This window comes from Theropithecus gelada, chromosome 4, assembly GCF_003255815.1.
Source record: "Theropithecus gelada isolate Dixy chromosome 4, Tgel_1.0, whole genome shotgun sequence".
NCBI classification, from domain to species: Eukaryota; Metazoa; Chordata; class Mammalia; order Primates; family Cercopithecidae; genus Theropithecus; species Theropithecus gelada.
The window spans coordinates 74,230,051-74,256,166 of record NC_037671.1 but is presented as its reverse complement, the minus strand read 5'-3'; the positions used below and the strand labels follow the sequence as shown (position 1 = coordinate 74,256,166).

The following is a 26,116-nucleotide window of genomic DNA, read 5'->3' as shown; positions in this document are numbered from 1 at the left end:
TTGGAGGTTGAGGCTTCAGTGAGCCATGATTGTGCCACTGAACTCCAGCCTGGGCAACAGAACAAGACCCTATCTCAAAAAAAAAAAAAAAAAAAAGGAAATTAAATTTTTTTGTTCTAAATTATTCTGGTTCTATAAATCAGATGGTCTGCTAAGGCTTGGAGCCAATTAGAAGGTCAAAAAATGGGAATTAAGATTAATCATTCCTAAAGACTTCCCAATGCTATTTCATGCTCTAGAACTTTCCTTTCACCCTTCCTTCCAAAAGGTGGCTTGATGAACAACTAGCTGTAGGAGTAGCCTTCCACAATCTTGCTCCTACTAGATTATAAAGTCATACCAACATAGGATTATGTCCTACTCGTATGAGATTCACCACAGCAACTAGCCACATACTTTGCACATAGCTGCTAAAGGAATAAATTAGCAGATGGAATGAAGGATGTAAGAAGAGGGGGAGGGAGAGAGATAGATAACTAACTGTTCCATTTATGATGTGGAGCTACTAAAGGAAAGAGAAGAAGTAGCTAAGTCTGTCAACTTCCATCTAAAGAGGGGAGCAGGACAAATCAGAGATATCTGGTAATAAATTACTACAGACGTAAATCACAGTGGAAAGTGATATTTCAAACAAAGTTAACGAAGTGAAATTCTAGTCCAACACAATTATGTGATCTTTTCCTTGGAATTTTTTTTTGTATTAAGAGTTTGATCTAAATTTTAGGTTATAGATTCAGGTTAAAAAAATCGAGAACACTGAAAAAGACTCAATTGAGAAATGAACATAAAAATAGAAGAGACTCGATTAATTTACTGAAAATGAAATAAGCAAGACATAACAGTTATGGTGAAATGAGTATTAGCTGCAATGAAATTTAATTCTCCTTGACCTTTCCATTCTATTGTTGAATAAAAAAATACATATTTTTAGGTGGTACGTATTTGAGAGGTTCTATATGGATGTATGTATATGGCGAATTTATAAAGTATCATATTAATATTGCAGCTCTGAAGTTAGGTTGCCTGATTTTGCATTCTGACACCACTTATTAGTTAATATGACTGAGCAAATTACTGAACTGTTCTGCACTTGCCTCAGAACCCTCATTTACAAAATGGTGATAATAACAGTGTCTGATAAGGTTATGTGAAGTTTAATATGAGATAATGTTTAAAAAGCACTTTGCACATTACTTGTCTAAGTGCTTCATAATGTTGTTGGGTGGGGGAGATAATGCGTGTGCTACTACTACGTTTGTATATCTATAGAGAAAACAATTCTGAAAGGATCCACTTCAAATTATTAATAGAATTAGCCTTGGTGAGTGGAATGTGGGAGGATGTAGCATATACGTTTCACTTTTTCTTTAACCACTTCTCTAATGTTGACTTTTTTATAACAAACATTTTTATGTCATAATTTTGTCTTTAAATTTTGATAGATCTAAAGAGAGAACTTACCACTGTAAATTCATTCAGAGAGAGCACAATTCAAACTCATTTATGCAGAATTAAGGTAGTAGAAGATACTACAAATAACAATTCCTTTTTAGGGGGACAATATTTATATGCATATTCAAACCTATAGTCTCAATTAATCCTTTAGGTTAAATAGGATTTTGCTATTTCCACTAGAGTTGAGAAAGTTGAGAGACTTCCCAGATCTTACCTTATTAGTCACCTAGTGAAGAGCAGGGACAGAAATGACTGAAGTTCCCTGATTCCACAGAGCCCCTCCACTGCCTTATGACATCTACAGTGTCCATCATTCCCCATGGAGCTCCAGTTTTAAAGAGACAAAGAACAGTGCATTTACATAATCTTGAAACCCAGCAGAATGGAGAGTAACAAGTCTTTTGGGGAACTGACTAATTCGTTTTAGATCTATATAAAAACATAGGCGAAGACTCTCAAAATATATGGTCACCATTCTGGTAATTTCTTATCTCCTGTAAGGTTTAAATATATTTGATGTTTTAGGTTTTTGTGGCTGATAAACTGAAGCCTTTCACCTTGTGGCTAATTTAACATGGTTAGCTTTGGTTGAGATCTCATTTTTCTGCCTGCAGATTCACAAGATCCCCCAAAGTCTATTCAGTAATTGTGATGCATTCCTATAGCATTTAAGACTAAGCCCTAAAAGCTTTGCTTTGTATACTTGATCTGTAGCGACCTTTAGAGTTTGCTGCCCATTGAACCGAAGGTCTTCCTTGTGAAATCATAGAATAGTGCCCCAGTTCACTTTCTGTTACTTGATATCACTGAACAAAAATACCATTATCAGTGTCTGAGAAAAAAAGAGATATGGTACCCTGTCTCTTTAACAGTTTAAGAATAGCAAGCACAGTAGAGTTAATTCTTTTGGGGGCTGTGCCTTGAGAATTTTCTGGCCCAGAATCAAACTACAGATAATTAATTATGTCAGTGAAAAGCTCTGATGGCCTGTTCTCTTCAGAAAAAAGTGACATCATCCATAGAATTCTCTGGCAATAAAGCAGAACAAAGCTGTGAGTGCAGGAAATAACAGACAGATGTCCGTGAGTGCATATTTTATCTACTTCAAAGTGCATTGCAGGAAGTCATGCTCTAGGGCTGTCTCCCAGCAGCAGTGGCTTGGCAAGGGGTCTTGGAGAGTCAGAGAAGTTTACAGGATTGGGTTCACTGCCTCACGTGCCCTGGCCTGAAGATTGAAGTGCAGCATCTTTAAGGAAGTTACTAAAAAAAGATGACAATACTCAAAAAATGTTGGCAAGACCATGAGAAGCCAATCAAGTTATGTAGTGTGGGGAAATTGGACCAGATGGCTAAAGACGGCACCACTTGTGGATAATTGTTAGTACAGGAAACATTACCCAGTGAGTTTTGTTCCAGGACTTTCCTAAGCTCTGTGCTTACATCATATTTTTACTGAAAATTGTTATTAACACCTACAGCAACATACAATGGAAAGAACAAATATTTTGGAGTTAGATAACTCTGTTTTTTACTAACGGGATCTTGGTCAAGCTATTTACTTTCTCTGAGCCTTATTTCATCTATAGAATTGGAATTAAGAAGCAGTAAATTAAATAATGCTCCTGAAAGGAATTTTGTCCACACTAGAGTAAAACGTAAGAATCGGTTGTTTTTAAATTGAACTCTGTCCTTTCCTGCAAAATATATTACATATCTAAATCTACATATCCGAAGTCAGACTTATATTAGCTAGAACAAATGTCTACTACACAAGCAATTTTAGGTATAATAGAAAGATCATTGTTTCAAAATTTCAGGTGCCAGAGGACCAGAAATTCCACTGTTGAAAATTTAGTCCTTTGAGCTGAAATACCTAGCACTTTCTTTTAAAAAAATTGTAGGCCAGGTACAGTGGCTCACACCTGTAATCCCAGGACTTTGGGAGGCCAAAGTGAACAGATAACGAGGTCAGGGATTTGAGACCAGCCTGACCAACATGGTGAAACCTCGTCTCTACTAAAAATACAAAAATTAGCCAGGTGTGGTGGCGCGCGCCTATAAACTCAGCTACTCAGAAGGCTGAAGCAGGAGAATGGCTTAAACCCGGGAGGTGGAGGTCTTAACCCGAGTGAGCTGGGATCAAGCTACTGCACTCTATCCTGGGCGACAGAGCAAGACTCTGTCTCAAAAAAAAAAAAAAAAAAAAAAACACAAAAAAAATTTGTATCTAATTATCAAAGTAAAACCAGTCTGATATAGATTATTTAGAACATGCATTCTCAGTGTCATCACTACTGTTCTCAAGAGGGTGAAATTTGGTTCTGAGGGTGGTGGTAAATAAATTTTAGATGTGACAATGGTTTATGGCCCTCAAAAGGATCACAGAACATATATATATGTACAGGATATATCTATGGTATTAAAGTTTCAAAAGAGGGCAATACAAGTAAAAACACCTAAAAAGTCTCCTTAGGAGGACAAAAACAAGTTTGAAAAACAATGATTTAGGAAAACAAAACTTAAGAAAAAAGTTTTTCATAATCATCCATAATTCTACCAACATAAAAGAATAATTGTGGCTATTTTGGTGGGTATTTTTCTTCACATGTATTTTTTCCATAATTGCAAGCACAGTATATATGCAACTTTAAATATTTATAATAAGCATTTCCCACATCATTCAGCCACCCTTGGGATATAATTTTTAATCTTTGTATAACACCTTATTCTAGGGGTATAGTACATTTTACTCAAATATTTCCTTATTATTAAATATTTATTTTTCCCTTTTTTTACTATTAAACATAACATCATATTTGTGCAACAATCTTTGTCTTTCTTTTTAAACTACTCAATTAAAAGGTATAAATGGTTTTGAAGACTTGTGTGTTTCTGTTGCCAAGTTATTTTTAGAGCCATATGTCTTCCCAACAAAATTATGAGAATGCCTATTTATCAAACTCTCACTTTTAATAACTATTATAGTTCTAAAATTTGTCCTGATTTAAGAGGTGAGTAATGGTATCTCATTATTGTTTCAATTTATAATTCTTTAGCTGTTAGTTAAGTTGAACTGTTTCTTAATGAACATTTTATATCTCTTTAGAGAGCTGTCTATTTATACCTTTCAGGCATTTTTCTTTTGAGCTTTAGGTTTCTTCTCACAGATATATGTAAACTCTTTATAATTAAGTATAGTTACCCTATATCTTTCAGAGTTGTTACAAATATTTCCTTTCTTTTTTTTTGTCTTTTAGTTGGCTATGATTGTTTTTTATAGTTAGAATCTCTCTGTTTTTTCTTTGTTATTTTAGAGAAAGTCTTTCCTGTATTCAGAAGTCAGATAACTACCCATGTATATTCATTCATTCATTAATCCAGCAAATATTTATGAAGTATCTGCTATTTGCCAGATACTATTTTTAGGCATTGGGGATAAAGCATAAACAAAGCTTGTTGAACAACAACAAAAAATCTCTGTCCTTAAGGAGTTACATTCTACAGGAGGAGACAGACAAGAAACAAAGTCAGTCAGTCAAACAGATATGTTAAAAGATAATAATCCTATGGAGAAAAAGAAAGACAAGAAAAGCCTTAGGATATTTCAGAGATGAGGATTGTAGTTTTAAATAGGAGATCAGGGAAGATTCCACTAAAAAGCTAACATTTAAATAAAGACCTGAAGAAGATGGGAGAGCACACCACGGGGGAAGAGCATTCTAGGCAAAGGGGCAGAGGCCTGAGCAGAGAGTATGCCTGGAGAGTCTGAGGCACAGCAAGGAGGCCAGTGCAGATAAAACCAAGGGGAGAGGAGGTGGTGGTTACAAGAGGGAGTAGTGAAGTCAGCAACAGCCTCTCCAACACTTGGGTCCTGTTACTGGGTTTGACTTCCCATCCCAGATTTTTCTTCCCTAAGAGTGAGCTTCCTCAGAGTCTCTGTTGTTTCTCCCAATAAGTCGTTCTTGGTTTGACCATTGCAATCTATCTAATACCTTTGAATAAGTCTGAAGTTCAATAATAGACCTCTCTCTCTGTCTCTCTTTTTCTGCCTCCATTAGGCATCTTTAGCTTCTGTGTAAAGCAGTAATGCAAACGAAACAGTTGCTTATTTCTACTTGCAAAAGGCATCTGAATATCAGCAACTTCCAGTCAATATTCCTTGTAATATGTATTTCTATATTTTTAAAAACTGAGTAATAAACTACATTTATACCTAGTAATTAAAAAAAAAAAAAAAAAACTTGGGTTCTAGTCATAGCTTGGTTGTGAACCAACTGTATATCCTTGGTAGGCGGTAGGCAATAATAACAACTTACTTTTATGAAATTCATAATATTTAATTCATTTTCAAGGGTAATATTTTAAGTTATTCACCTTACTTCAGCCTAGATTTCTCATTCATAAATGAGAGCATTAAGTTGGATTTTTTTTTTCAGGTATTATGTATAGATAAAGAAATAGAATTCAATTCCTGAATCAGGATCTTTGAAATGAGGGTCATACATTTTATTCTACATATTATCAGCTCTATATTTTAGATTTTGGTGGTGGCAAAACCTATGTTGGTGCCCTTAGTTTGGTATCAATTTCAGTATTAATAAGGGTAGACAGGAACATGCTGCAATAATAAATTAATCTACAAATACCAGTGGCCAAATTCTTTCTCATTACTATATTTGTCCAACTTGATTTGATGGGAACAGGGGGTGATTTGTGTTCCAGGTAGTCACTCAGGGACCCAGAGGGAGTTTTCACCATCAAGTGAAAATTCCATCAGTTTTCACTTCATGTCCATTAGTTGTTTGGACAGGAAGAGAAAAGTAGAAGAGTTATGCATCAGTTCACTCATCATTTCTCATAGCCTATTGACCACAACTAGTCACATAACCCCCTCCAGTCACAAGGAGGCTGGGAGATGGGGGATGCTTTTTATTTGTAATCCCCAAATCAATACTTGCAGTGCTTTCATGGCCATTCCCAGATATGCACAGAGCGGCCAAAAATTTGTGTTGCCTACGTGCATGTTCCCAACGGAGGCCGAACAGGCTTTTCTCTGCCTTCTTGTTTCAGCTCTCATACCGTAGACAAGTATCTTTTTTGCTATCTATTTAGTGCCACTATTTTGCTATCTATTTTTTGTGGTTTTTGTTGGTGATTCTGCTGTTTAAAATGGCCCCAGGCAGAGTGCTGAAGTGCTGTCTAGTGTTCCTAAGTGTAGGACATGCTTTAAGGAGAAAACACGTGTGTTAGGTAAGTTTCCTTCAGACATGAGTCCTTCAGACATAGTGTCATTGATCATGAGTTCAATGTTGATTAAGTAACAGTTTTTATAAAATAAGATGCCTTTAAGCAGAAAAACACACAAAATAAAGTAATGTATTGATTGGTTGATGAAAATACTGTGAAGAAAGACTCACAGGAATCGAACTCTGTTTCCCCCCCGGGGAGCAATGATTCAGTATTCACTAAATTCATGTTTGTGGCAACTTTACAGAACATAACTACTACTGTGAATAATGAGGATCAACTGTTGTTCACTTCTATTTGTTCTTCATGTTCAGTAAGGAATCTGAACCATGGAGACATTTGACAGAAATTTTGTGAACATAAATGAAACTAATAAGTCGATATCTTTTGGAATCTAAACTTTCTCTAGTGAAGGGCAAAAAGGTAGCTTTTTAAAAAGCAGTCCTGTCCTCAGAGGAGAAAATGTACATGCTTTGAAAAGAAGAAGCATAATAAATTGTTGATGGATAAGTAGGATACACACATACACACCATTCAACAAATGTTTACTGAGCACCCACTTGTGTCAGTCATTGTGCTAGGAGCTAGGGACACAAAAGAGAACAAGAGGCTCCTGCCTTCAGTGCTCTCAGTCTTGTGGGAAGGGATAAAGGTGCAATTGTAATTACAAAGTGGTGACTATTGTGATTAGGGAAGTATCAGCCATCAGAAATGGCAGTTCCACAAATTTTATGCTCACTCTCAAGTCACAGAGCATCACGTATCTCCTAAACAATAGCACTTAGGTAACAGTACATATAAGATGTTGTTGTTCAAAACATTTTTGAATGTGTCCCATCTCTGATCCAATATACTGAAAAGGCAAGTTAATTTTACAAGCAGATACAATTGACTATTTGGCATTTAAACAGGCCTTGTAAGGCCAAATATTGCCCATGAAAAGCAGTTAACAAATCACAAATCTTACATAAGTAGACCTTTTTCTCGAGGGTCTAGTTTCTTTTTTTTTTTTTTTTTTTTTAAAAAAGGACATTCCAAGTAGGAACTCAATGGGAATATTGTTAAAGATGCAATTTTTAAAACATTTAACATTTCTATTTTTTGTGCTTATTTTAATTTTCCTTTCCTAAATCAGAGAGCTTGACTTTCGTTGCATCCTTCATATACAGGCAATACTTACCTTCAGCATGAGTACTAGCAAAATGTGCTATGTAGTATTTTTTCTTCCTGATGCTGGATTTTAAAAAAATACTAAGAAAAGTTTAGAAAAAATAGTAAGATATTTCTGCCGTAATATAATCTTTTGACAGCGGTGATGAGGGAACTGCAGACTGTAAACAGTGTAGTCCAAATTTTTGAATTAGAGAGGGAGCTGCCTCTTTAAATCACATCAACAAATAGTACAAGAGGCCTCCATTTGCACTATTTGCACAAGCTGGCACAAGCTGACATAGGGTTGCTAGTGGTCTGCTAGGTTCATGGCATAGGAATCACAGATGTTGTTATGAATGGTTTGGGTAGTCACCGAATATTGGGAACAGGGATGAGAAAAAAAAATGCCTTAGCCTTTGACTTATTGGTTCAGTTTATGGAAGGGCTTTTGGTTATGTTGCCCAGTGGATCAGGCAATTTGCTCTTACCAGAAAAAAAAAAAAAAAAAAGGAAGAAATTGCCTTTCATTGGGCCTCACTGTATGTCAGGCACTATATTAGTCACTTCACAAATATTTCATTCTCATGCAGGTTGGGGAGCTGAAATTCAGAGCTAACTGGCCCAAGGTCACATAGCTGTAGTAAACAGAAGAGCTATAATTTGTCTGACTCCCAAGGGGTGCAGGGTAACCAACATTTACCAGGCACTTTGTATACATTAGCTCAGAGAGGCTAACTCACTCATTCAAGGTCACACTAACAGTAGTACCGACGCATATTTCTAACACAAGAGTCCCTATGGCATGCTCTTTCTACCACATTGCATCTCTTGAGTAGGAGTAAAATTAAGCCAAAAACTAGCTCTGAGTCTACATCAGGAACTTGCTTTAAAAGAAAAACAAAAAGCAAGTGGATTCAGTAAGGACACAACAATATTAATCTTCAGTACATCAAAAAATTGATACTTATAAGGACCACCCTGAGTTTTCAAAAAGATATCATGTACCTTACATATTTTTTAAGTGGAGGGGGACTTTATAATACATTTGAGGATGTACCTGTGCCCAAACGCTTAAAATTAAAATCTCTAATATTTGGCATGCTAACTCTGATTTTTTTGTAAAAGTGAATATCCAGTGTGACATTCCTCATAGGTTCAGAACGGCGAGATTTTCTTGCATTTTTGTTCAAAAAAATCAACAGTAGTTTTGTTACCTTGGTCAAATGTATAAGTGTAGAATTCACTTAGGTCAGAGGCTAAAATGAATAGATCAGAAAACACGGTAAACCCAAAGAAATTCAATGTTATGTGATTCAAATAAACCTCATATAAATTCTGTCTAGACAATGTAGTTTTATTTTGTTTGATCAATATATTTTCTCTTTTGAAAATGCTTTACCCATATCTCCAGACCTCACCAGTCTGAGGATAAAAATAAGATCAAAGACTTTTATAAAGCTATCTTTTCCCTCTCTTGCCCCTGCACCCTCCTGCTCGGTGAGAATGCCAAGCTCCTTTAGGTTATCTCATAAGCCTTGGAAGACCCCAGAAAATCAGAAAATGACCCACACATGTTCCACACACTTCTCTGGGATAATATTGGCATTTGCCATTTGCCCTTTCTTTCCTTCTCCAGCCAGCTGTGGGTCTGATGACTGCCCCTGTAAGTGCACAGCCAACACAGCTGTGTGTGCCCCAAAGACTCTCTCTTCTGTTTATGTCAGTTGTTGTCTACTTGGAGGCTGCTCAGGCTGATGTCTACACTGAGAGCATGATGTAAGCTATAGACAGGGCTACTCTTCCCCACCTTCCCCCCTAACTGCAGAAGCTGTGGTGCTTTGAATTCTAATTTACCAATTCCTCTAGATCTTACTTGGGTCTTTCATGGCAATCCCTCACCCCAGGACTCAGGCAAGGGTCGATGGGGGTGGGCTACATGGGAGTCTGAGTGACAGACACTGTGCTGCACTCAGACTCACCCTTCCCCTCTGACCCTGCTCTATTGTCCTTCAACCAAAATGGTGCCCTTCTTCCCTGGGGATGAGTTCTTTCCCAGGAAGAGCCTCATGCAAATAGCTGTGTGACAAGGCCACCCGCCAGTCAGTCTTCTAGATTACACAGAAGGATTTCCCCTTGAGGTGGGAAAATAACTTCTAGAGACAACTGAAAAGGAGGCAATCGCAGAAAATTAAGAAAGAGGTGAAGAAAATTTAACTTAATAAACAGAGTTGTACCAGAGATGCTTGATTTGTCCTGGGTCTCATCTAGCTGGTTTGTGTTGAGGGGATTAAGTTTACTGAGCTGATAAACAACCACTGTGAGAAAATGTTATCTAGTTGTACCTTAGCAATGACTTCTCCCATGTTCTAAAAAATTCAGCTTCTCACTGGCCCAGCACGGTGACTCATGCCTGTAATCCCAGCACTGTGGGAGGCTGAGGCGGGTGGATCACCTGAGGTCAGGAGTTCGAGACCAGCCTGGCCAACAATAGGGAAACCCTGTCGCTACTAAAAATACAAAAATTAGTCTGGTGTGGTGGCACGCGCCTGTAGTCCCAGCTACTCAGGAGGCTGAGGCAGGAGAATTGCTTGAACCCGGGAGGTGGAGGTTGCAGTGAGCTGAGATCATGCCACTGTACTCCAGCTTAGGTGACAGAGCAAGACTCCGTCTCAAAAAAAAAAAAAAAAAAAAATCAGCTTCTCACCTGGTTCACAGAAAGCTGGACCCTATCTGCTGATTATGCATACAGGTGGGCAGTTTAAGGGCTCTGCCTAAGGTCATTGTTAGCACAGAACTGAGAGCTTGCAGTCTTTTGGAATTTAAGAAATTATACACTGTAGGATGATAGCGCTGCATGGGGGAACCTGTGACCTTATCTAATTTTTAATCCAGGACACTGCAGCTGTCACACTATTAATATCCCAATGTGTGTAAAACAGAAAAAAGGAGAAAACCACATAATAAAAATGCATTCAAATCCATGGATGACAGTGACATTTGGATGACTAATTACAGGGAACTATGACTAAACTTTTATAATTTATTACATGGAACTTTAGTTTTTTGTTTTGTTTTGTTTTGTTTTGAGATGGGGTCTCAGTCTGTTTCCCCAGCTGGAGTGCAGTGATGTGATCTACCTCCTGGACTCAAGTGATCCTACCTTCTCAGCCTCCCAGGTAGCCGGGACTACAAGCACAGGCCACCACACCTGGCAAATTTTTGCATTTTTTATAGAGACAGGGTTTTGCCATGTTGCCCAGGCTGGTCTTGAACTCCTGGACTTAAGAAATCCACCAGCCTCAGCTTCCTAAAGTGCTGGGATTATAGGCCTGAGCCACTGTGCTCAGCTTGAAATTTTAGTTTTTTCCAAAAATATAATCTCTAGATAGAAAATTGGGAAAGATTTTAATTTTCTTTTCTTAGTTGATTTTTTTAGGCAGGTGAACGTATACTTAAATTTTTTAAATTGTTGGCCAGGCGTGGTGGCTCATGTCTGTAACCCTAGCACTTTGGGAGGCTGAGATGGGAAGACTGCATGAGGCCAGGAGCTCAAGACCAGGCTGGACAACATAGCAAGGCTCCATCTCTAATAAATAAATAAATAAATAAATAAATAAATAAATAAATAAATAATTGTGGTAAAATGTATGCAATATAAAATTGACCATTTTAACCATCTTCAAGTGTACAGTTCAGTGGCATTAAGTATATTCACCGTGTTGTGCAATTATCACCACCATCCATCTCCAGAATTATTTTCATCTTCTAAACTAGAAACTACTCATTAAAAAAAATAGCATCCCTTTCCCCCTTGCTCTCTGCCCTGGCAACTACCCACTATTCTACTTTCTTTCTCTATAATTTGGCTACTTTAAGTACCTGTAAGTGGAATCACACAGTATTTGTCCTTTTGTAACTGACTTGTTATACTTAGCATAACATCTTCGAGGTTCACCAATCTTATGGCACATGTCAAAATTTCCTTCCTTCTTAAGGCTGAATGATATTCCATTGTATGTATGTACCATATTTAGTTTGTCCATTTATCAGTCAATGGACACTTGGGTTCTTCTTATTTTTGACTATTTTGAATAATATTACTATGAACACGAGTGTTCAAATATTGTTTGAATCCCTGCTTTCAATTCTTTTGGGATCATGTGGTAATCTATTTTTAATTTTTGAGGAACTGACATACTATTTTCCATAGTAGCTGCACCATTTTACTTTTCTACCACTAGTGAGTGCACCAGGGTTTCAATTTTTCTGTACCCTCACCAACTCTTTCTCCTTTCTTTCTTTCTTTCTTTCTTTCTTTCTTTCTTTCTTTCTTTCTTTCTTTCTTTCTTTCTTTCTTTTTCTTTCTTTCTTTCTTTCTTTCTTTCTTTCTTTCTTTCTTTCTTTCTTTCTTTCCCTTTCTTTCTTTCTCTTTCTTTCTTTCTTTCTTTCTTTCTTTCTTTCTTTCTTTCTTTCTTTCTTTCTTTCTTTCTTTCTNCTTCCTTCCTTCCTTCCTTCCTTCCTTCCTTCCTTCCTTCCTTCCTTTTTCTTTCTTTCCTTCTCTCTCTCTCTCTCTCTCTTTTCTTGATAGCCATCCTATTGGGTGTAAAGTAGTATCTATTGTTAATTTTGATTTGTGTTTGTGATATTGAGTATCTTTTCATGTGCCTTTTGGCCACTTGTATATCTTCTTTGGAGAAATGTCTATTTGAGTCCTTTGCCCATTAAAATTTTTTTGCCATAGGAGTTCTTTAATATTCTAGATATGGATATTAATTCTTTTTTCTTTTTTTTTTTTTTTTTGGAGACAGAGTTTTGCTTTTGTTACCCAGGCTGGAGTGCAATGGCACGATCTCAGCTCATCGCAACCTCCACCTTCCAAGTTCAAGCAATTCTCCTGCTTCAGCCTCCCAAATAGCTGGGATAACAGGCATGCACCATCACGCCCAGCTAATTCTGTATTTTTAGTAAAGACAGGGTTTCTCCATGTTGATCAGGCTGGTCTCGAACTCCTGACCTCACCTCAGGTGATCCACCCACCTTGGCCTCCCCAAATGCTGGGATTACAGGCATGAGCCGCCATGCTCGGTCTCTGGATATTAATTCTTATTGCACATACAATATGCAGATATTTTCTCCCATTTTATGGGTTGCTTTCCATACTGTTGATTGTGTTCTCTGATGCAAGGAAGTTTTTAAATTTAATATAGTCCAATTTATATGTTTTTCTTTTGTTGCCTGTGCTTTGGTATCATATCCAAGAAATAAGTGCTATATCCAATATCATGGAACTTTTCTCCTGTGCTATTTCTAAGAGTTTTATAGTTTTAGCTCTTACATTTTTATCAATTTTGAGTTACTTTTTGTATATGCTACAAGGAAAGGTTCCAACTTAATTCTTCTGCATGTGGATATCCAGTTTTCCCAATATTTGTTGAAAAGACTCTCCTTTCCCCATTGAATGATCTTGCACTCTTGTAGAAAATCATTTGTCTATATATGCAATAATTTATTTGTGGGCTCTGTATTCCATTCCATTGATCATATGTCTGTCTTTATGACAGTACCACACTGTTTTAATTAGTGTAAATTTGTAGTAAGCTTTGAAATGAGGAAATGTGAGATCTCCAACTTTGTTATTTTTCAAGATTATTTCAGCTATTCATGGTCCCTTGAGATTCCATATTAACTTATGGATTTTTCTATTTCTGCAAAGTCATAATTGGGATTTTGAGGATTTTACATTTAAAAACTCAAGCTATTATGGTGGTGGCAAAGCAAGTTTTAACATAAGAAATTGCATCTGTTTCTGATATTTTAATAACAGATTTCTTTTGGTAGATATTCAATCTGAAGTGCTACTCTTTTATGAACAAGCTCTATACAGGCTTTTAGGCTACTATTGACTGTATAGTTGTGGAGAATAATTTCTCCAAAGAGAACAAAAGTCACATTTTTAGCCCCAGTGGCCCTTTAACCTAACTACGTCTGAATGTTCTTCTTGTACATAGTTGTATCACGAATCTTGTTAACTTTGATTTCTAAAATTCAGGGAAAAAATGGGTTTAATTTCTATAGTAACAGCTAATAACATTATACATTACATAACTTTTTTTCTTTCAATCTGTTTATAATATTAGAATTTATCTAACTCAGGTAAATAATATAATTCAATTTGTACGAGATTTAAAGATAGTCCATTTCCTGTTGCAGCATTCTGGTGGAATGTACTATTTTTCCTTATTCAGTTTACATATTTTCTTTTTGGAATCAACTTAAAAAGAAGAAAGTGGGCTGGGCACAGCGGCTCATGCCTGTAATCCCAGAACTTTGGGGGGCTGAGGTGGGAGGATTGCTTGAGGTCAGGAGTTCGAGACCAGCCTGGCCAACATGGTGAAACCCTGTCTCTACTAAAAATACAAAAATTAGCCAGGTGTGGTGGCAGGCGCCTGTAATCCCAGCTACTCGGAGGCTGAGGCAGGAGAATCGTTTGAACTCGGGAGGTGGAGGTTGCAGTGAGCTGAGATCATGCCACTGCATTCCAGCCTGGGCAACAAGAGCAAAACTCTGTCTAAAAAAAAAGAAAGAAAGAAAGAACGAAAGAAAAAAAGAAGAAGAGAAGACTCCCAAATTACAGACAAATACATCAGTTGAAAGAGTAAAGAGGTTGACAAAATGTAGCTATTTAGATCTTTTGAACAAAGCTAAGTAGTTAAGGTTGTTCTGAGATTTTCAGTGCCAGTTTATGCCTCTCTGACTTTCACATCACTTAATTTTACTTTTCTTTATTTCAGCAAATATTTACTGAGTGCCTGCCATGCAGCAGGCACTCTTTTAGGCACTGTAGACACAGTCTCCCACAGCAGTCACAGTCCTCACAGCAGCTCAAAGCCTCAGAAGGAAATAGACAAGTAAATTAATAAATTACCATATGTAAGTAGATACAGAGTGGTTGAATGGGAAAGCAGAATGGGAAAGCAATCACAGAAAGGGTATGTTACTGATCTTCCAAGACTGTCTTTTCTAGGGCTCCTTGACTCACTGCAACAATGGGGTCATATTTAAGAAGTTAAATAATACCAAGAAGTGATAGTGCTTGGGAACTGTGTCATTCTTCCATAAGCATAGAAATGGATTTGTTCTTTCCTCAAAATGGATCCATCATTATTTAAAGTCAACAGCTTTTGGCAGGAATGCCTTGTTCAAAGTGTGCAGTGTCATTAGGTAAGGGCAGGCTTCTTAAACTTCCCACTGGCTATGCTTCCTCTCAGCCAAGCGAGTGGATCATCATGTTGGGGTGATGGTTACATCGTCTAAGAGTCTGTCCCAAGCTGCCTTGCTGAAGCAAATGCTTTTTTATATCTTTTGTTTTGTTCTGAACACTCAGGTGAATATTAAAATTGTATGAATATTCTGAGTTTTAAGCTACTTATCACCCACCCCAAGTCTTTCAGTAATCTTAGTGCTAAAAGAGGATGCACCATGTTTATCTCCAAGCTCCAAGGCTCGTGGGCATACCATCCCCATTTTAGAAGTGTGGAAGAAGCTATGTCATAGGAGCATAAGAACTAAGCATTCTTTCCTACTCATTATGTTTTTTTCATTCAAAGATAGAAAAGCCACACAAGTTTAAAATACAGTTAAACTGTCGTCAGACATAATAACTAGTAATAGTGCTGTATGTTTTAAAAAAAGCTAAGTTTTGGAAACATGATCAATGAAATTCAGTTCCTGAGCATAATAAGCCCATTTGTGGCTGCCTTGCTAGACACAGGAATATTATGAAATATCCAGTCTCTTTCTGGCTTGGTGTTTGTCATAGGGTGACCAACTTGTCCCGGCTTGCCTGGGACTGTCCTGGTTTGCAGAAGTCTGACTTCACACGACTCAGCTTCCCTTAGTCTCAGACAACCTGGGACATTTGGTCACCCTCATTTGCCCAGAACTGGCACACACTTCCAGCAGTTTTCAGGGATCCTCCTCATATAGGCTGCTGGCTGGAAATGGCCATGATTCTTTGGTGCAGAAAGGTCAGGGACTAACAACACAGGGAGAACAGCAAGAAACCTCTGAGGCAACCAAATCCCTGGGAATCAGACAACTCTGCCAAGAACCTTGAGCTAACACAGCCAGTTTTAAGTATTTTTGATGCTGAATTGGTCATCTGTCCTAGAGCAGTGATTTCCAAGTGCAGCTGTGCTTTAGAATCACCTACAGAGATATTTCAAAACACAATTCCTGGCCTGCACCAACAGACTGGCTGACTTAGAATTTCTGTGCTTTTAACATAGCAGATGAATGATGTTTCCAGCACACAAATCTGACCATCACTGTCCTGCTGCTCAAAAACTCCAAAGCCTCTTGCTCCTCTGTGACAAAATCCAAACTCATTGCATGGCTTACAAAGCTTTTCATGAGTTTATTACTCCAGTCTCATATTGCAAAATCTCATGCATTTAAATCTGTTTGGCCTTTGTATACAGTCTTGCCTGGGCCTAGAGCACTCTCACCTTACCTCTTCTTTCTCTAGCTCAAGTATTCATTATGAGATTTCAGGTCCTTAATCCAGGAAGCCTCTTCTGTTAGCTCAGATTCAAGTTAAGTGTTCTTCTAGATGATGTCCTTAGCCCCAATTATTTCCTCCACCTAAGGCTTACTATGTCATATTGTAAACACCTCTCAATTGTTTGTTTGTGTCTCTCCAGACTTGAATTCCCAAGGATGCAGTTATTTCTCCAATACTGAATACAATGCATTGCACAAAGTAAATGTGTGCAAATATTTATTGAAGGAGTGATTAGATTCAGCCCTCTTTTGAACCTGTGCTACTTGTGTGGGTTCCACCTGTCCTGTGTTTTATTCTATCCTCCAATTTGCTCCTGCTTTTCCAGCAAAGCACAGACTCACTCCATTGACTTTATACAATGAATTGCACACTCACCTGTGGGCCCTAGGCTTCACAGAGCAGCTCTTTGCTGCCCCCACATGTTTTGAATCAGCTTCTTATCCAGTCAACTGAGAAACCCCTTGTTCCACCTGGTGCAGTTTCAGTTGTGGGGTATTTATGGAACATCCTTGTTCTTGGCCTCCCTACACTTCCACTGGCACAAAGAAGAACTATGTCTGATGGAAGAGAATGGTGTGACAACTGTGTCTGTTTCTCTACTCTAATCTCATATTTGTTCTCTATCATCAGGAGTAAATAAGTTGAACATAGAGTCATCTTCAAAGCATTCTTCTCTGGGTCATTTTACATGTATTTAAATATAGTGGTCTATTTTGCAGCTTCCCCACATCCTAGGATTTTAACAAATTGTTTTGAATAAATTTCTATGTGAAAATATTAATGCTCAAGAACAGAAGCTTTCTTACATTTTGAACTTTATTCTTTTATAGAAAATTAGCAAGTTTCTCAGAAATGGAGATGTAAAGTTTTCTCCCCAAAATATAGAATCTTTTTTTAACATAAATTGAATCATTTGTTTCAAATAGTAAAATAAATTTGTGATCACACAGTCATCTTCATTAATACATTGATTAAATAGATACCACAATTTTATTGATTTACTATTTTATTATTATCACTATTATTCTTATTACAGGCGTGAGCCACCACACCCAGCCTCTTTCCATGACTATTACTATACAATTAGAGAGGCTTTAGTAAATTTATAGTGAATAGTGTGGTTGTAAATAAATGCATTGTATTATATCACCATAACCTCTTTTTCTTCAGTAATTAGTATCTAGGGTAATTAAACTAAGATGAAATATATAGTATATGTAGCATATCACAATTAATACAGTTCAAGCAAAAGTGTATTTCGGGGAAGGAAAGTAATAGGTGTTTGATATCAGTTGGAACACAAGAAACTGTCTTCTAAGAGAATTAGGAAGTTTGGGGTCAAGATGATCAATACCAATAATATATGGATATTTTTAAACTAAATAACTTAAATGATTAAACTGAAATAGCTACCTGCTTACAGTTTTAAAAGTACTTTATTTGCATTATCTTGTTAGAGCCTAACACAGTCCCTATAATGTATAGGGGTTGTGTCCCCACTTTACAGACAAGGAAACAGTCAGGGAGATTAAATAACTTTTGGAGAGACTGCTCTAATTTTGAAATTCCTTTTTGAAAAAAATATTCCTAAGAGTAGATTGTGAAATATCTAGACAGTTTTAACAATATCAGTTTTACATGTTATATTTGGTTAGGGAAAAATGTATCTTATAAAATTCCTTTTCTACCCATGCAGCAAAAAGTTATTTAATCATGGAGACATAACAGAAACCATAGTATATAATTACTATTGTCTCAGCACCTACTGTATGCCAAGTTTTATATTAGGCATCTTATATATTTACGTCTGATTTTAATCTAACAACAAATATATAAGAAAGTTATTATGATCCAACTTCATAAATGATAAATTAGGTCAAAGTAATGTTAACTGCTTGCACAAATCACACACCTTAGCTGAGATTGGAAACTATTTCTGAGTCTCTTCAAAGCTGGACTCATTCTATCATGATATAAATTTTATTCCTATATTTTAATTAAAGTTCATACTTGCTTGATAGCTTTAAGATTTATTTAATTTTCTTTATGCTCGAGCTATGTAAACTTGGGCAAACCAGCAGTAAGATTGTTGCTCTCAACATTACTTGATACAGTTTACATTTAGGAGCCACTTTCAGATTACCTTTTTCCATAACTAAGGACAAACACTTTTTCAGAATGTCATTTGTGGAAAGACCATATGGAAATAGTTCTGCTGTGATTCCTTCAGCTGTCTAGTTAGAATGTGATTAAATCATAATAAATTTTAGGTGAGAAAACCTATAATCCTTATACTATGCTGTTTTCAGTATACCTACCCAGCTCAGTGGCTGTTTTACCTCTGGCTTTACTGGTGTGTTTGAAATAATTCTGAAAGAAATCAAGACAATGCCAAAAAGAGGGTATAGAATAATCCTTGAGCAATTTTTGTTTTATGTCCTCCTTTGTGTTAAATCCTAGGTCCTGTGCATAGGACTGTCTATAGCCAGAATGAAGGTGGCTTTCTCAGCATTGGGTGCATGAAAAAGAACTTTCTATGAAAGTATTTGCCTTTGTTTTATTTATGGGGAATAAGGAATGATGAAGTATTTCTTTTTTCTTTATGAAAGCACTACTTTGTTTCTCTTTGTAAAACTAGCTACATATTTACTGTAGAAAATTTAGAAAATACATACCTGTAAAAACAAAAAGAAGAGGTTAAAAATACAAAAATTAGCCGGGTAAGGTGGCATGTTCTGTAGTCCCAGCTATTCGGGAGGCTGAGGCAGGAGAATCACTTGAACCTGGGAGAGAGAGGTTGCCGTGATCTAAGATCATGGCACTGCACTCCAGTCTGGGTGACAGACTGAGACTCTGTCTCAAAAACAAAAACAAAAGCAAAAAACAGAAAAACAAAATAAACATCAAAAAAAAGCCCTTAATATTACTACCCTGTGTTCTAAACCCTTTTCTTTTAGTATTTCAGAAATTTTTAATCAGTATCTCAATTTACAGTATAAACAACAGTACATTCTATTTTACTTTTTATATTAAAATTTTTTATTTATTTATTTTTTCAAAGGACAGTACATTCTATGTCTGCTCTATAAGACTTCACATTTCACATGTTAGAAAAATGAACTTTAGAAAATGGCCTTTACTTCATCTGATTTAAAGATGAGAAACAGACAGTAGTTTGTTATCAAGAACTTCCAGCTTGCCAACCTTCTATCATCGCCATTTTTTCACTTTAAATGTGATTCTAAATTTTCCTTTCCTGTCATTACATAAGTCACTAAATTCACAGTATGGTGTTTCTTCTTTAAAGACGAGTTCGTCTCTTTCGGATTTGGTCAAAGCAAAAAACTGACCTAGGGTGTGAGGATAATTTAAAGGAGAAAAGTGATGACAGCTTTTTAAGTTCGGAAAAAGGAAATGTACTTGCACCAAAGTAAGCAAGTTGACTTTGGATGATGCCAAGGATTTGTATTCAATTTAGTTGCTATGTCTCGTAATCTATTAGTGTGGCACAGTACTCTCAACCCTGGAATCACCTGGGAGCCTTAAAAAGCGTTGATGTATATAGGTCCTTCCCCAAAAGATTAGAATGTAATTGGTCTGGAACGGCCTGGGCCTTGGGATTTTTTAGAGTTCCTCAAATGACTTCAGCACAGTCAGCATTGTGAATCATTACTTTAGAACATGCTTTATATATTCACCTATGTCAGATGAACACAGGAACACTTTCTGCCTGAAGACCAGTAGCAGTCTACATAACTTGAGGCTCCTTCAGTATAGATTGGGAGTTATGCCTTGCACAATGGTGCCTGGCAGAGAGGATGAACAGGGCTAAAAGACAGCCTGCTCTTCACTCACTAGGTGAGCTGCGCTCTGACTCAGGGCTGTGTCTCCTAGATAAAGTGGGCACCTTTTTCTAATGAGCACAGTGTACAGGCTAACTTGACCCTGCATCTGTGCTTATCTTCTTTCAACCTGCATGGAGACACATTGCCTTTCCATTAAACTATTTCCTGACTTCAACATTCACTAACATTCTAAACCACCAGGTTCTTCAAAATTCATATTTTCCATTTTTGTCTTGAAGTGAGCATGTGTATATGTGGCAGAAACATTTCAAATCTGCAAATTCCAGTTCATTGACATCTCAGTAATGAATTATTCTGTAGCCATATGGAATTAGATTAATTTGGAGACTGAAAAGGCAACAAAAGTGAGAAACCTCGAGAAAGACAAACTTTATAACGGTCGTATTGTGAACACTCATAGTTGACTAGTTAGCTCTCTTCTTTAGAATATCATAATAATGAACCAGGTTTATAATTTCAGTCCCACAGTTAGCATCAATATAGGAGAAAACTCTATTCCATTGTCATAGGCTGAAACTTTGTTCCCAACCAGATTTTTCTTTAGTACAAGTTGGAATGAAGTCAGGGCACTTCTTACCCATCACCATTACTGGAAAAACAGCTCCAGGTGTGTCCCTATATGGAAATACATTCAGCAAATGTCAGCTCCATCATAAGTAGAAAGATCATCCCTACTAACCAGTGCAAAACATAAGCAGGTGTATTTGCATTATGTGATGGGAACCACAGACTGTATGATATAAAGCCTACAATCGTGGTTTTCTTGAAAGCTTCAGTAATACGTTGTGCTAAGAAACAAACAAACAAAACTGACCTACCAAGCTGACTCATCTAACTGACAGTCTGGATGTTAAAGGGGTGTAATTTCACCTTTATTGTGAATACATTAGATACATTAGATTTGAAAAGGACAGCCAAGCATCATATGAGTTCTCAACCATGTGTTTCTGTGCAAAATGAATCACCTAATGAGAAACAGGAAATCATCAATAAAGGCTGTTTGTTAATTGACACATGAACTTATAACTAGAATGGAGGCAGCAGGGTTTTATTTTAAACCAGATTTGAATACTACATTGAGAACATCAACAGAAAACTAGAAGATTTTAGACTGTCATTGACCTCGCGTGCACTGAAACAGGTTAAGTATCCCAGGACCAGCCCTGCTTGCCTCCCTCCACCACCCCATCCCGAATTATTGCTACTTAGATAAAGCAATTTTTATGTAGTTAATATTAGCACAAATCCTTTTTTCTGCTCGCCTGCTTCCTAGCAACCTGAAGCAGAGTATCTGCTTGCCAATCTGCTTTTGGTTAAAAAAAAAAAAAAAAAAAGAACAGAATACCCAATGAATTTGCCAATAGCCCTGACAAAATGGGGATGTATTCAATAAGCTCTCTGTTGATATTTTGAGCCCAGTATGTGATTTACATTGTCAATCATCTGATCTTGCTGCATTTTCTATTACAGGCCAGAGAAGACGTGATCCATATGCTGAAGACGGAGAAAACCAAACCTGAGGTTCTGGAGGCTCATTACGGGTCTGCGGAGCCAGAGAAAGTGCTGCGGGTCCTGCACCGAGATGCCATTCTTGCCCAGGAGAAATCCATAGGAGAAGATGTCTATGAAAAACCGATTTCAGAGGTAAAAATATGACACCAACAAGTCCCCTGGAAGGGAAGGAACCTCAGGGAGATATCTTCACATTCTTCCATTTACATGCTTTAACATTTTCTTTCAAAGGCAAAATTTTGATGATACACTAATATAAAATTAAAGTGTAATTAAATAAGTCAAGGGTTACAGTGGATAAGCTTCAATGTTAAGAATTGTAGAAGCTTTTCTTTAAACATACCAAAGCCTGAAATATATTTTTCCATGTGGTTCTGATAGTTACATGCGCTTGCAGTATATTATTATTTTACTTCTCTAAGAAATGATAGCGTAAAAATTTGAAGTGCTTACCAGTTTTAACATTGAGCTGTCATGATTCTTACAAAATTGGTAACCTAAAATTAAATTGATCTTATCACTGATATGGTTATAAAGACACTTTTTTCGAATTTTATAAACTCTTTCATAATTAAAATGGTCTAATGTGAGTGGCCAGAATATAGTGATTGAGGCAAAATCCTTATGAAATACTTAGGGCAATTCTTTAAGATGAAAGGAATTCTAATAGGGCTATGACTATTATTATCGATTACTCATAATACCACATTTTAAAAATACTCTCACATTGTAGTAGAAGTTCGAGCCAGATTAGGATACAAGTTTTTCACATTGACCCTTCAGACTTTATATTAAAAAATTTACAGATGTGAAATTAGTGTCATGAACCAAAAAGAGAACAGAAATTAAAAGTCTGAAACAACTTACTATATGTTTAACATGTAATTTATGTCAAGCCTTTGGAGCAGCTCAGTTTGATAACTCTCAGAGATAAGATCTGCTTTAGACAGCATTCACAACAGACTGATGGTCCCATAATTTTTAAATTTCTGCAGCAAGAATAAACTCGAGCTCTATTCTCATCTTTTCCTAACGAGTTAAGAGATGATTATACGATAGGATGCAGTCAACAGGCTGGATCTACTTTCATGTCTGAGACCTACCACTGCTAGCTGTGTATGGCTATAGGCAGATTATGTAAGCTCTTTAAGCCTCAGTTTCCTCAACTGTGGGGTGTGAGGAACCACAGTGTCTGCCTCACAGAACTGCTGTGAGGATTTAATAAAGCAATGCCTATAAAACTCTTAACATAGTCTCTGGCACATTCTAGGTACTTAACAAGTATTAGTCATTAGTATTTGCTGGGATTCAAGAATAACTGCTCATACCCTTAATTGGTTTGAAACTTGGGAAGATTTGAGGAGTAAAAGACACAGAGGTCAAAAACATATATTTAATATGATGATAATAATAATAATAGTAACAACTTGGATTAGAGAACTCAGCTTGGATAAATGGTCTCATTTGGGCTTCTGAATTCTTTTCTTCCAAGGCTAGAGCTTGGGATGACATTCCCCACCCTCACCACCAAGGGAGAGGTGGGTCTGCAGAGAATACACACTTACCCAGGATTACTGCCTCCAATCCACTGGGTTCTGTGGGCTGAACACAGAGAGAGGAGTTTCCGACCTACCTTTAGAAAGTAGGCCTGACCTAAATATTCCTAACTCAGGGACAGAGGATCAGAACAGAAAACACTCACCCTGGGACTTGTCCTTCTGGAACTGGCTAAGCTGGGCATATTTCATGGTTCCTTTCTCCTCTTAACAATCTGAAGAGTCGTTTCCCCTTTGGGGAGAAGTGAGTGAGAAGGCAGAGAGAGAGGGCAGAAAATACTTCTCCTAATACTGCCAAAATGAAGTCCATTTTGTGAGAGAAATAAAATGATAGAAGGAGAAAAGATTTCCTTCCACCACTTACAAATTTTGGGTCTGTTAACCCTTTGAAATTAACAGTCAAGTTATTGTTACCTAGGAGCAGAATCCTGCTTCCAAATTCACGAGGCAGGAACTGTGATACATCACTGTTCCATTAGCCTCCTGGGATCATGAGCAGGTAGTCTAGCTCTTATTTCCTAGAAGCCATATTATATCTTAAGCCAAAAATCACTGCTCTTTCTTATTTCCATACCGTATTAGGCCCAGCAGGGGTATCCAGTAGAACTCACGAGAAGTTAAGCAATGAACCCAATACAGTGGACCTTTTTCCCTTGCCAAATAGCTGGGGAAAAATTAAACAGCAAATATTAAATCTCTCTGCCCTTCTTTGTAAATTAAAGTCTGGGATATCAGAGTTCATAATTCTTAAGCAAAATTCCAAAAACATTGAAGGTTTTCATTTCTTTCCTTCCTAATTTTGTATTCTGCTTAGCTTTAGCCAGTGGGATCTCAATTGATTGTCTGGGTAGAGTTTGTTTTTGTTTTCCCCTTTAGTAAAAAAACCTGGACTCACCGGCATTTTCAAAGTTGTATTAATATATCCTGAAGTCCCTAGAGTCTACTTTTTTCTGAAGAATCTAAAGAATTATTAGGACACATGCAATTATCAGAGTACAACTTCACACTCATAAATTTAAAAAATACAAGAGAGTCTTTAGCACTAAGATACATTTTTCTCAAGCAAAATGATATTCCTTGACCCTAGGACTCAGTATAAAGAAGGTCCATGTTACTCCTGCCAGAGACTAAAGCAGAGATTTAGGGCATGTCTGAGGGAAGGAAGGCAGATAGAGAAAATCTTCAGCCATAGCAGGGTTCTGGTAAGCCTGCTCTTACCAGAGCCTGTTGTCATCAGCAGCTTAATAATTATGGGAAGTGGCAAGCTCGAGATTGGGTGGAGCCTCTCTGCAGGTATTGTCTTTGCCTCAGTGAGTGGCATTCAAAACATTCCTGTCTTTTTGTAAAGTCTAGGGATTTGCAGTGGTGACCTCTTCAGTGCCTAGGTCTCATTTTAGGTACTCAATTTTCCCATCTGAGTATTTAAACTTCTTTGGTCTTTTTCTTTTTTCGGGCCCTGTTGCCAGGCCTAGGAAGCCCATCGCTTTAGAGGGTTACCCTTCTGAAGCCTGTGTAATTCGAGGCCCAGAAGGGATCAGACCTTACTCTTCCTCAGAACTCCCCTCATGTTTGAACTTTCAATCTTTGAGTAACTTGTCTGACTCAAGGCAACAAAAATATTTCTTCTGCCACAACTTTTCTGTGTAGGAAGGCTCAGCTGAGTTGCTGCTTCAGCATTTTAGTCATTTTCTTCAAGTGCTCCCAGACATTTGTTTTTCTAATATTGCCTTCCATATTCTACATTATGTGGGCTCCCTCAATGAGAGATGTGAAATCAAAGAAATCTGAGTCTGCCAAGAGTATTCTTTGTTAAACCTAAATCTTATCTATTTTCATCTTCTTGAGTTGGATAATCTTCATTAAAGGGCCTTTTTCCATTACACCACACCCACATTTGAACTTATCTAATGTTGTCCTGCCTAAATTCCCTTTTCTTTGTCTCATCTTTCCTTCAAACACCACATCCCAACATTTCTTGAGTATGTTCACTCAGGGCCCCAGTAATATTGGCGATTCCAGTGGACGTGGTGTCTCATGCCTATAATCCCAGCACTTTGGGAGGCCGAGGCAGGCAGATCATTTGAGGTCAGGAGTTCGAGACCAGCCTGACCAACACAATGAAACCCCATCTCTACTAAAAATACAAAACTTAGCCGGGCGTGGTGGCAGGTACCTATAATCCCAGGTACTCGGGAGGCTGAGGCACAAGAATCGCTTGAACCTGGGAGGCCTCGGCGGTTGCAGTGAGCTGAGATTGCGCCACTGCACTCCAGCCTGGGCGAGAGAGCGAGACTCTTTCTCAAAAAAAAAAAAAAGTAAATAAATAATAAATAAATAAATAAACATTGGCAATTCCATCTACAACAGCTGAGACACTGAAACTCACCAAATAATGCTTCAGATATCTTACCCTGATCTTCCCAGTTTTCGATTCTTAAATCTATTCATATTTTATATAACCACTTTGAATAGATGTTGCAATCTTTAAGGGAAGGGCCCCCAGTTGAGCTCACAAAAGACTATCAGTCCATTTACAGTGTTCTCCTCAATCCCTTCCTGGATCCTAATGCTTTCTTTGTGAGGAAAGTCACACTGCTCTGTCCTGTGGGCTCTCCTGTCTCTGTCGTCTCTGGGCACGCATTCTGATTCAACAATGTCTGAAATACCTTCCATTTTAATATCCCTATTTTTAGAAGTACTTAGATCCATTTCCGCTTTGTGTAAATCTAGTTTGGTCTTTAAGACCTCATATTTGCTTTTAAGTA

The 26,116-nt window shown here is 37.3% G+C and overlaps 1 protein-coding gene across 4 annotated transcripts in view; it reads left to right on the top strand.

Moving 5' to 3' along the window:
* Positions 1-26,116, top strand: part of FILIP1 (filamin A interacting protein 1) — a 202,777-nt gene that overhangs the window by 105,954 nt on the left and 70,707 nt on the right. For all 4 annotated transcript variants that reach the window (XM_025381365.1, XM_025381363.1, XM_025381362.1 and 1 more), the window contains one exon: positions 21,754-21,927. In XM_025381365.1, coding sequence (XP_025237150.1) covers positions 21,754-21,927 — 174 coding nt within the window. The remainder of the gene's footprint in view (positions 1-21,753; positions 21,928-26,116) is intronic.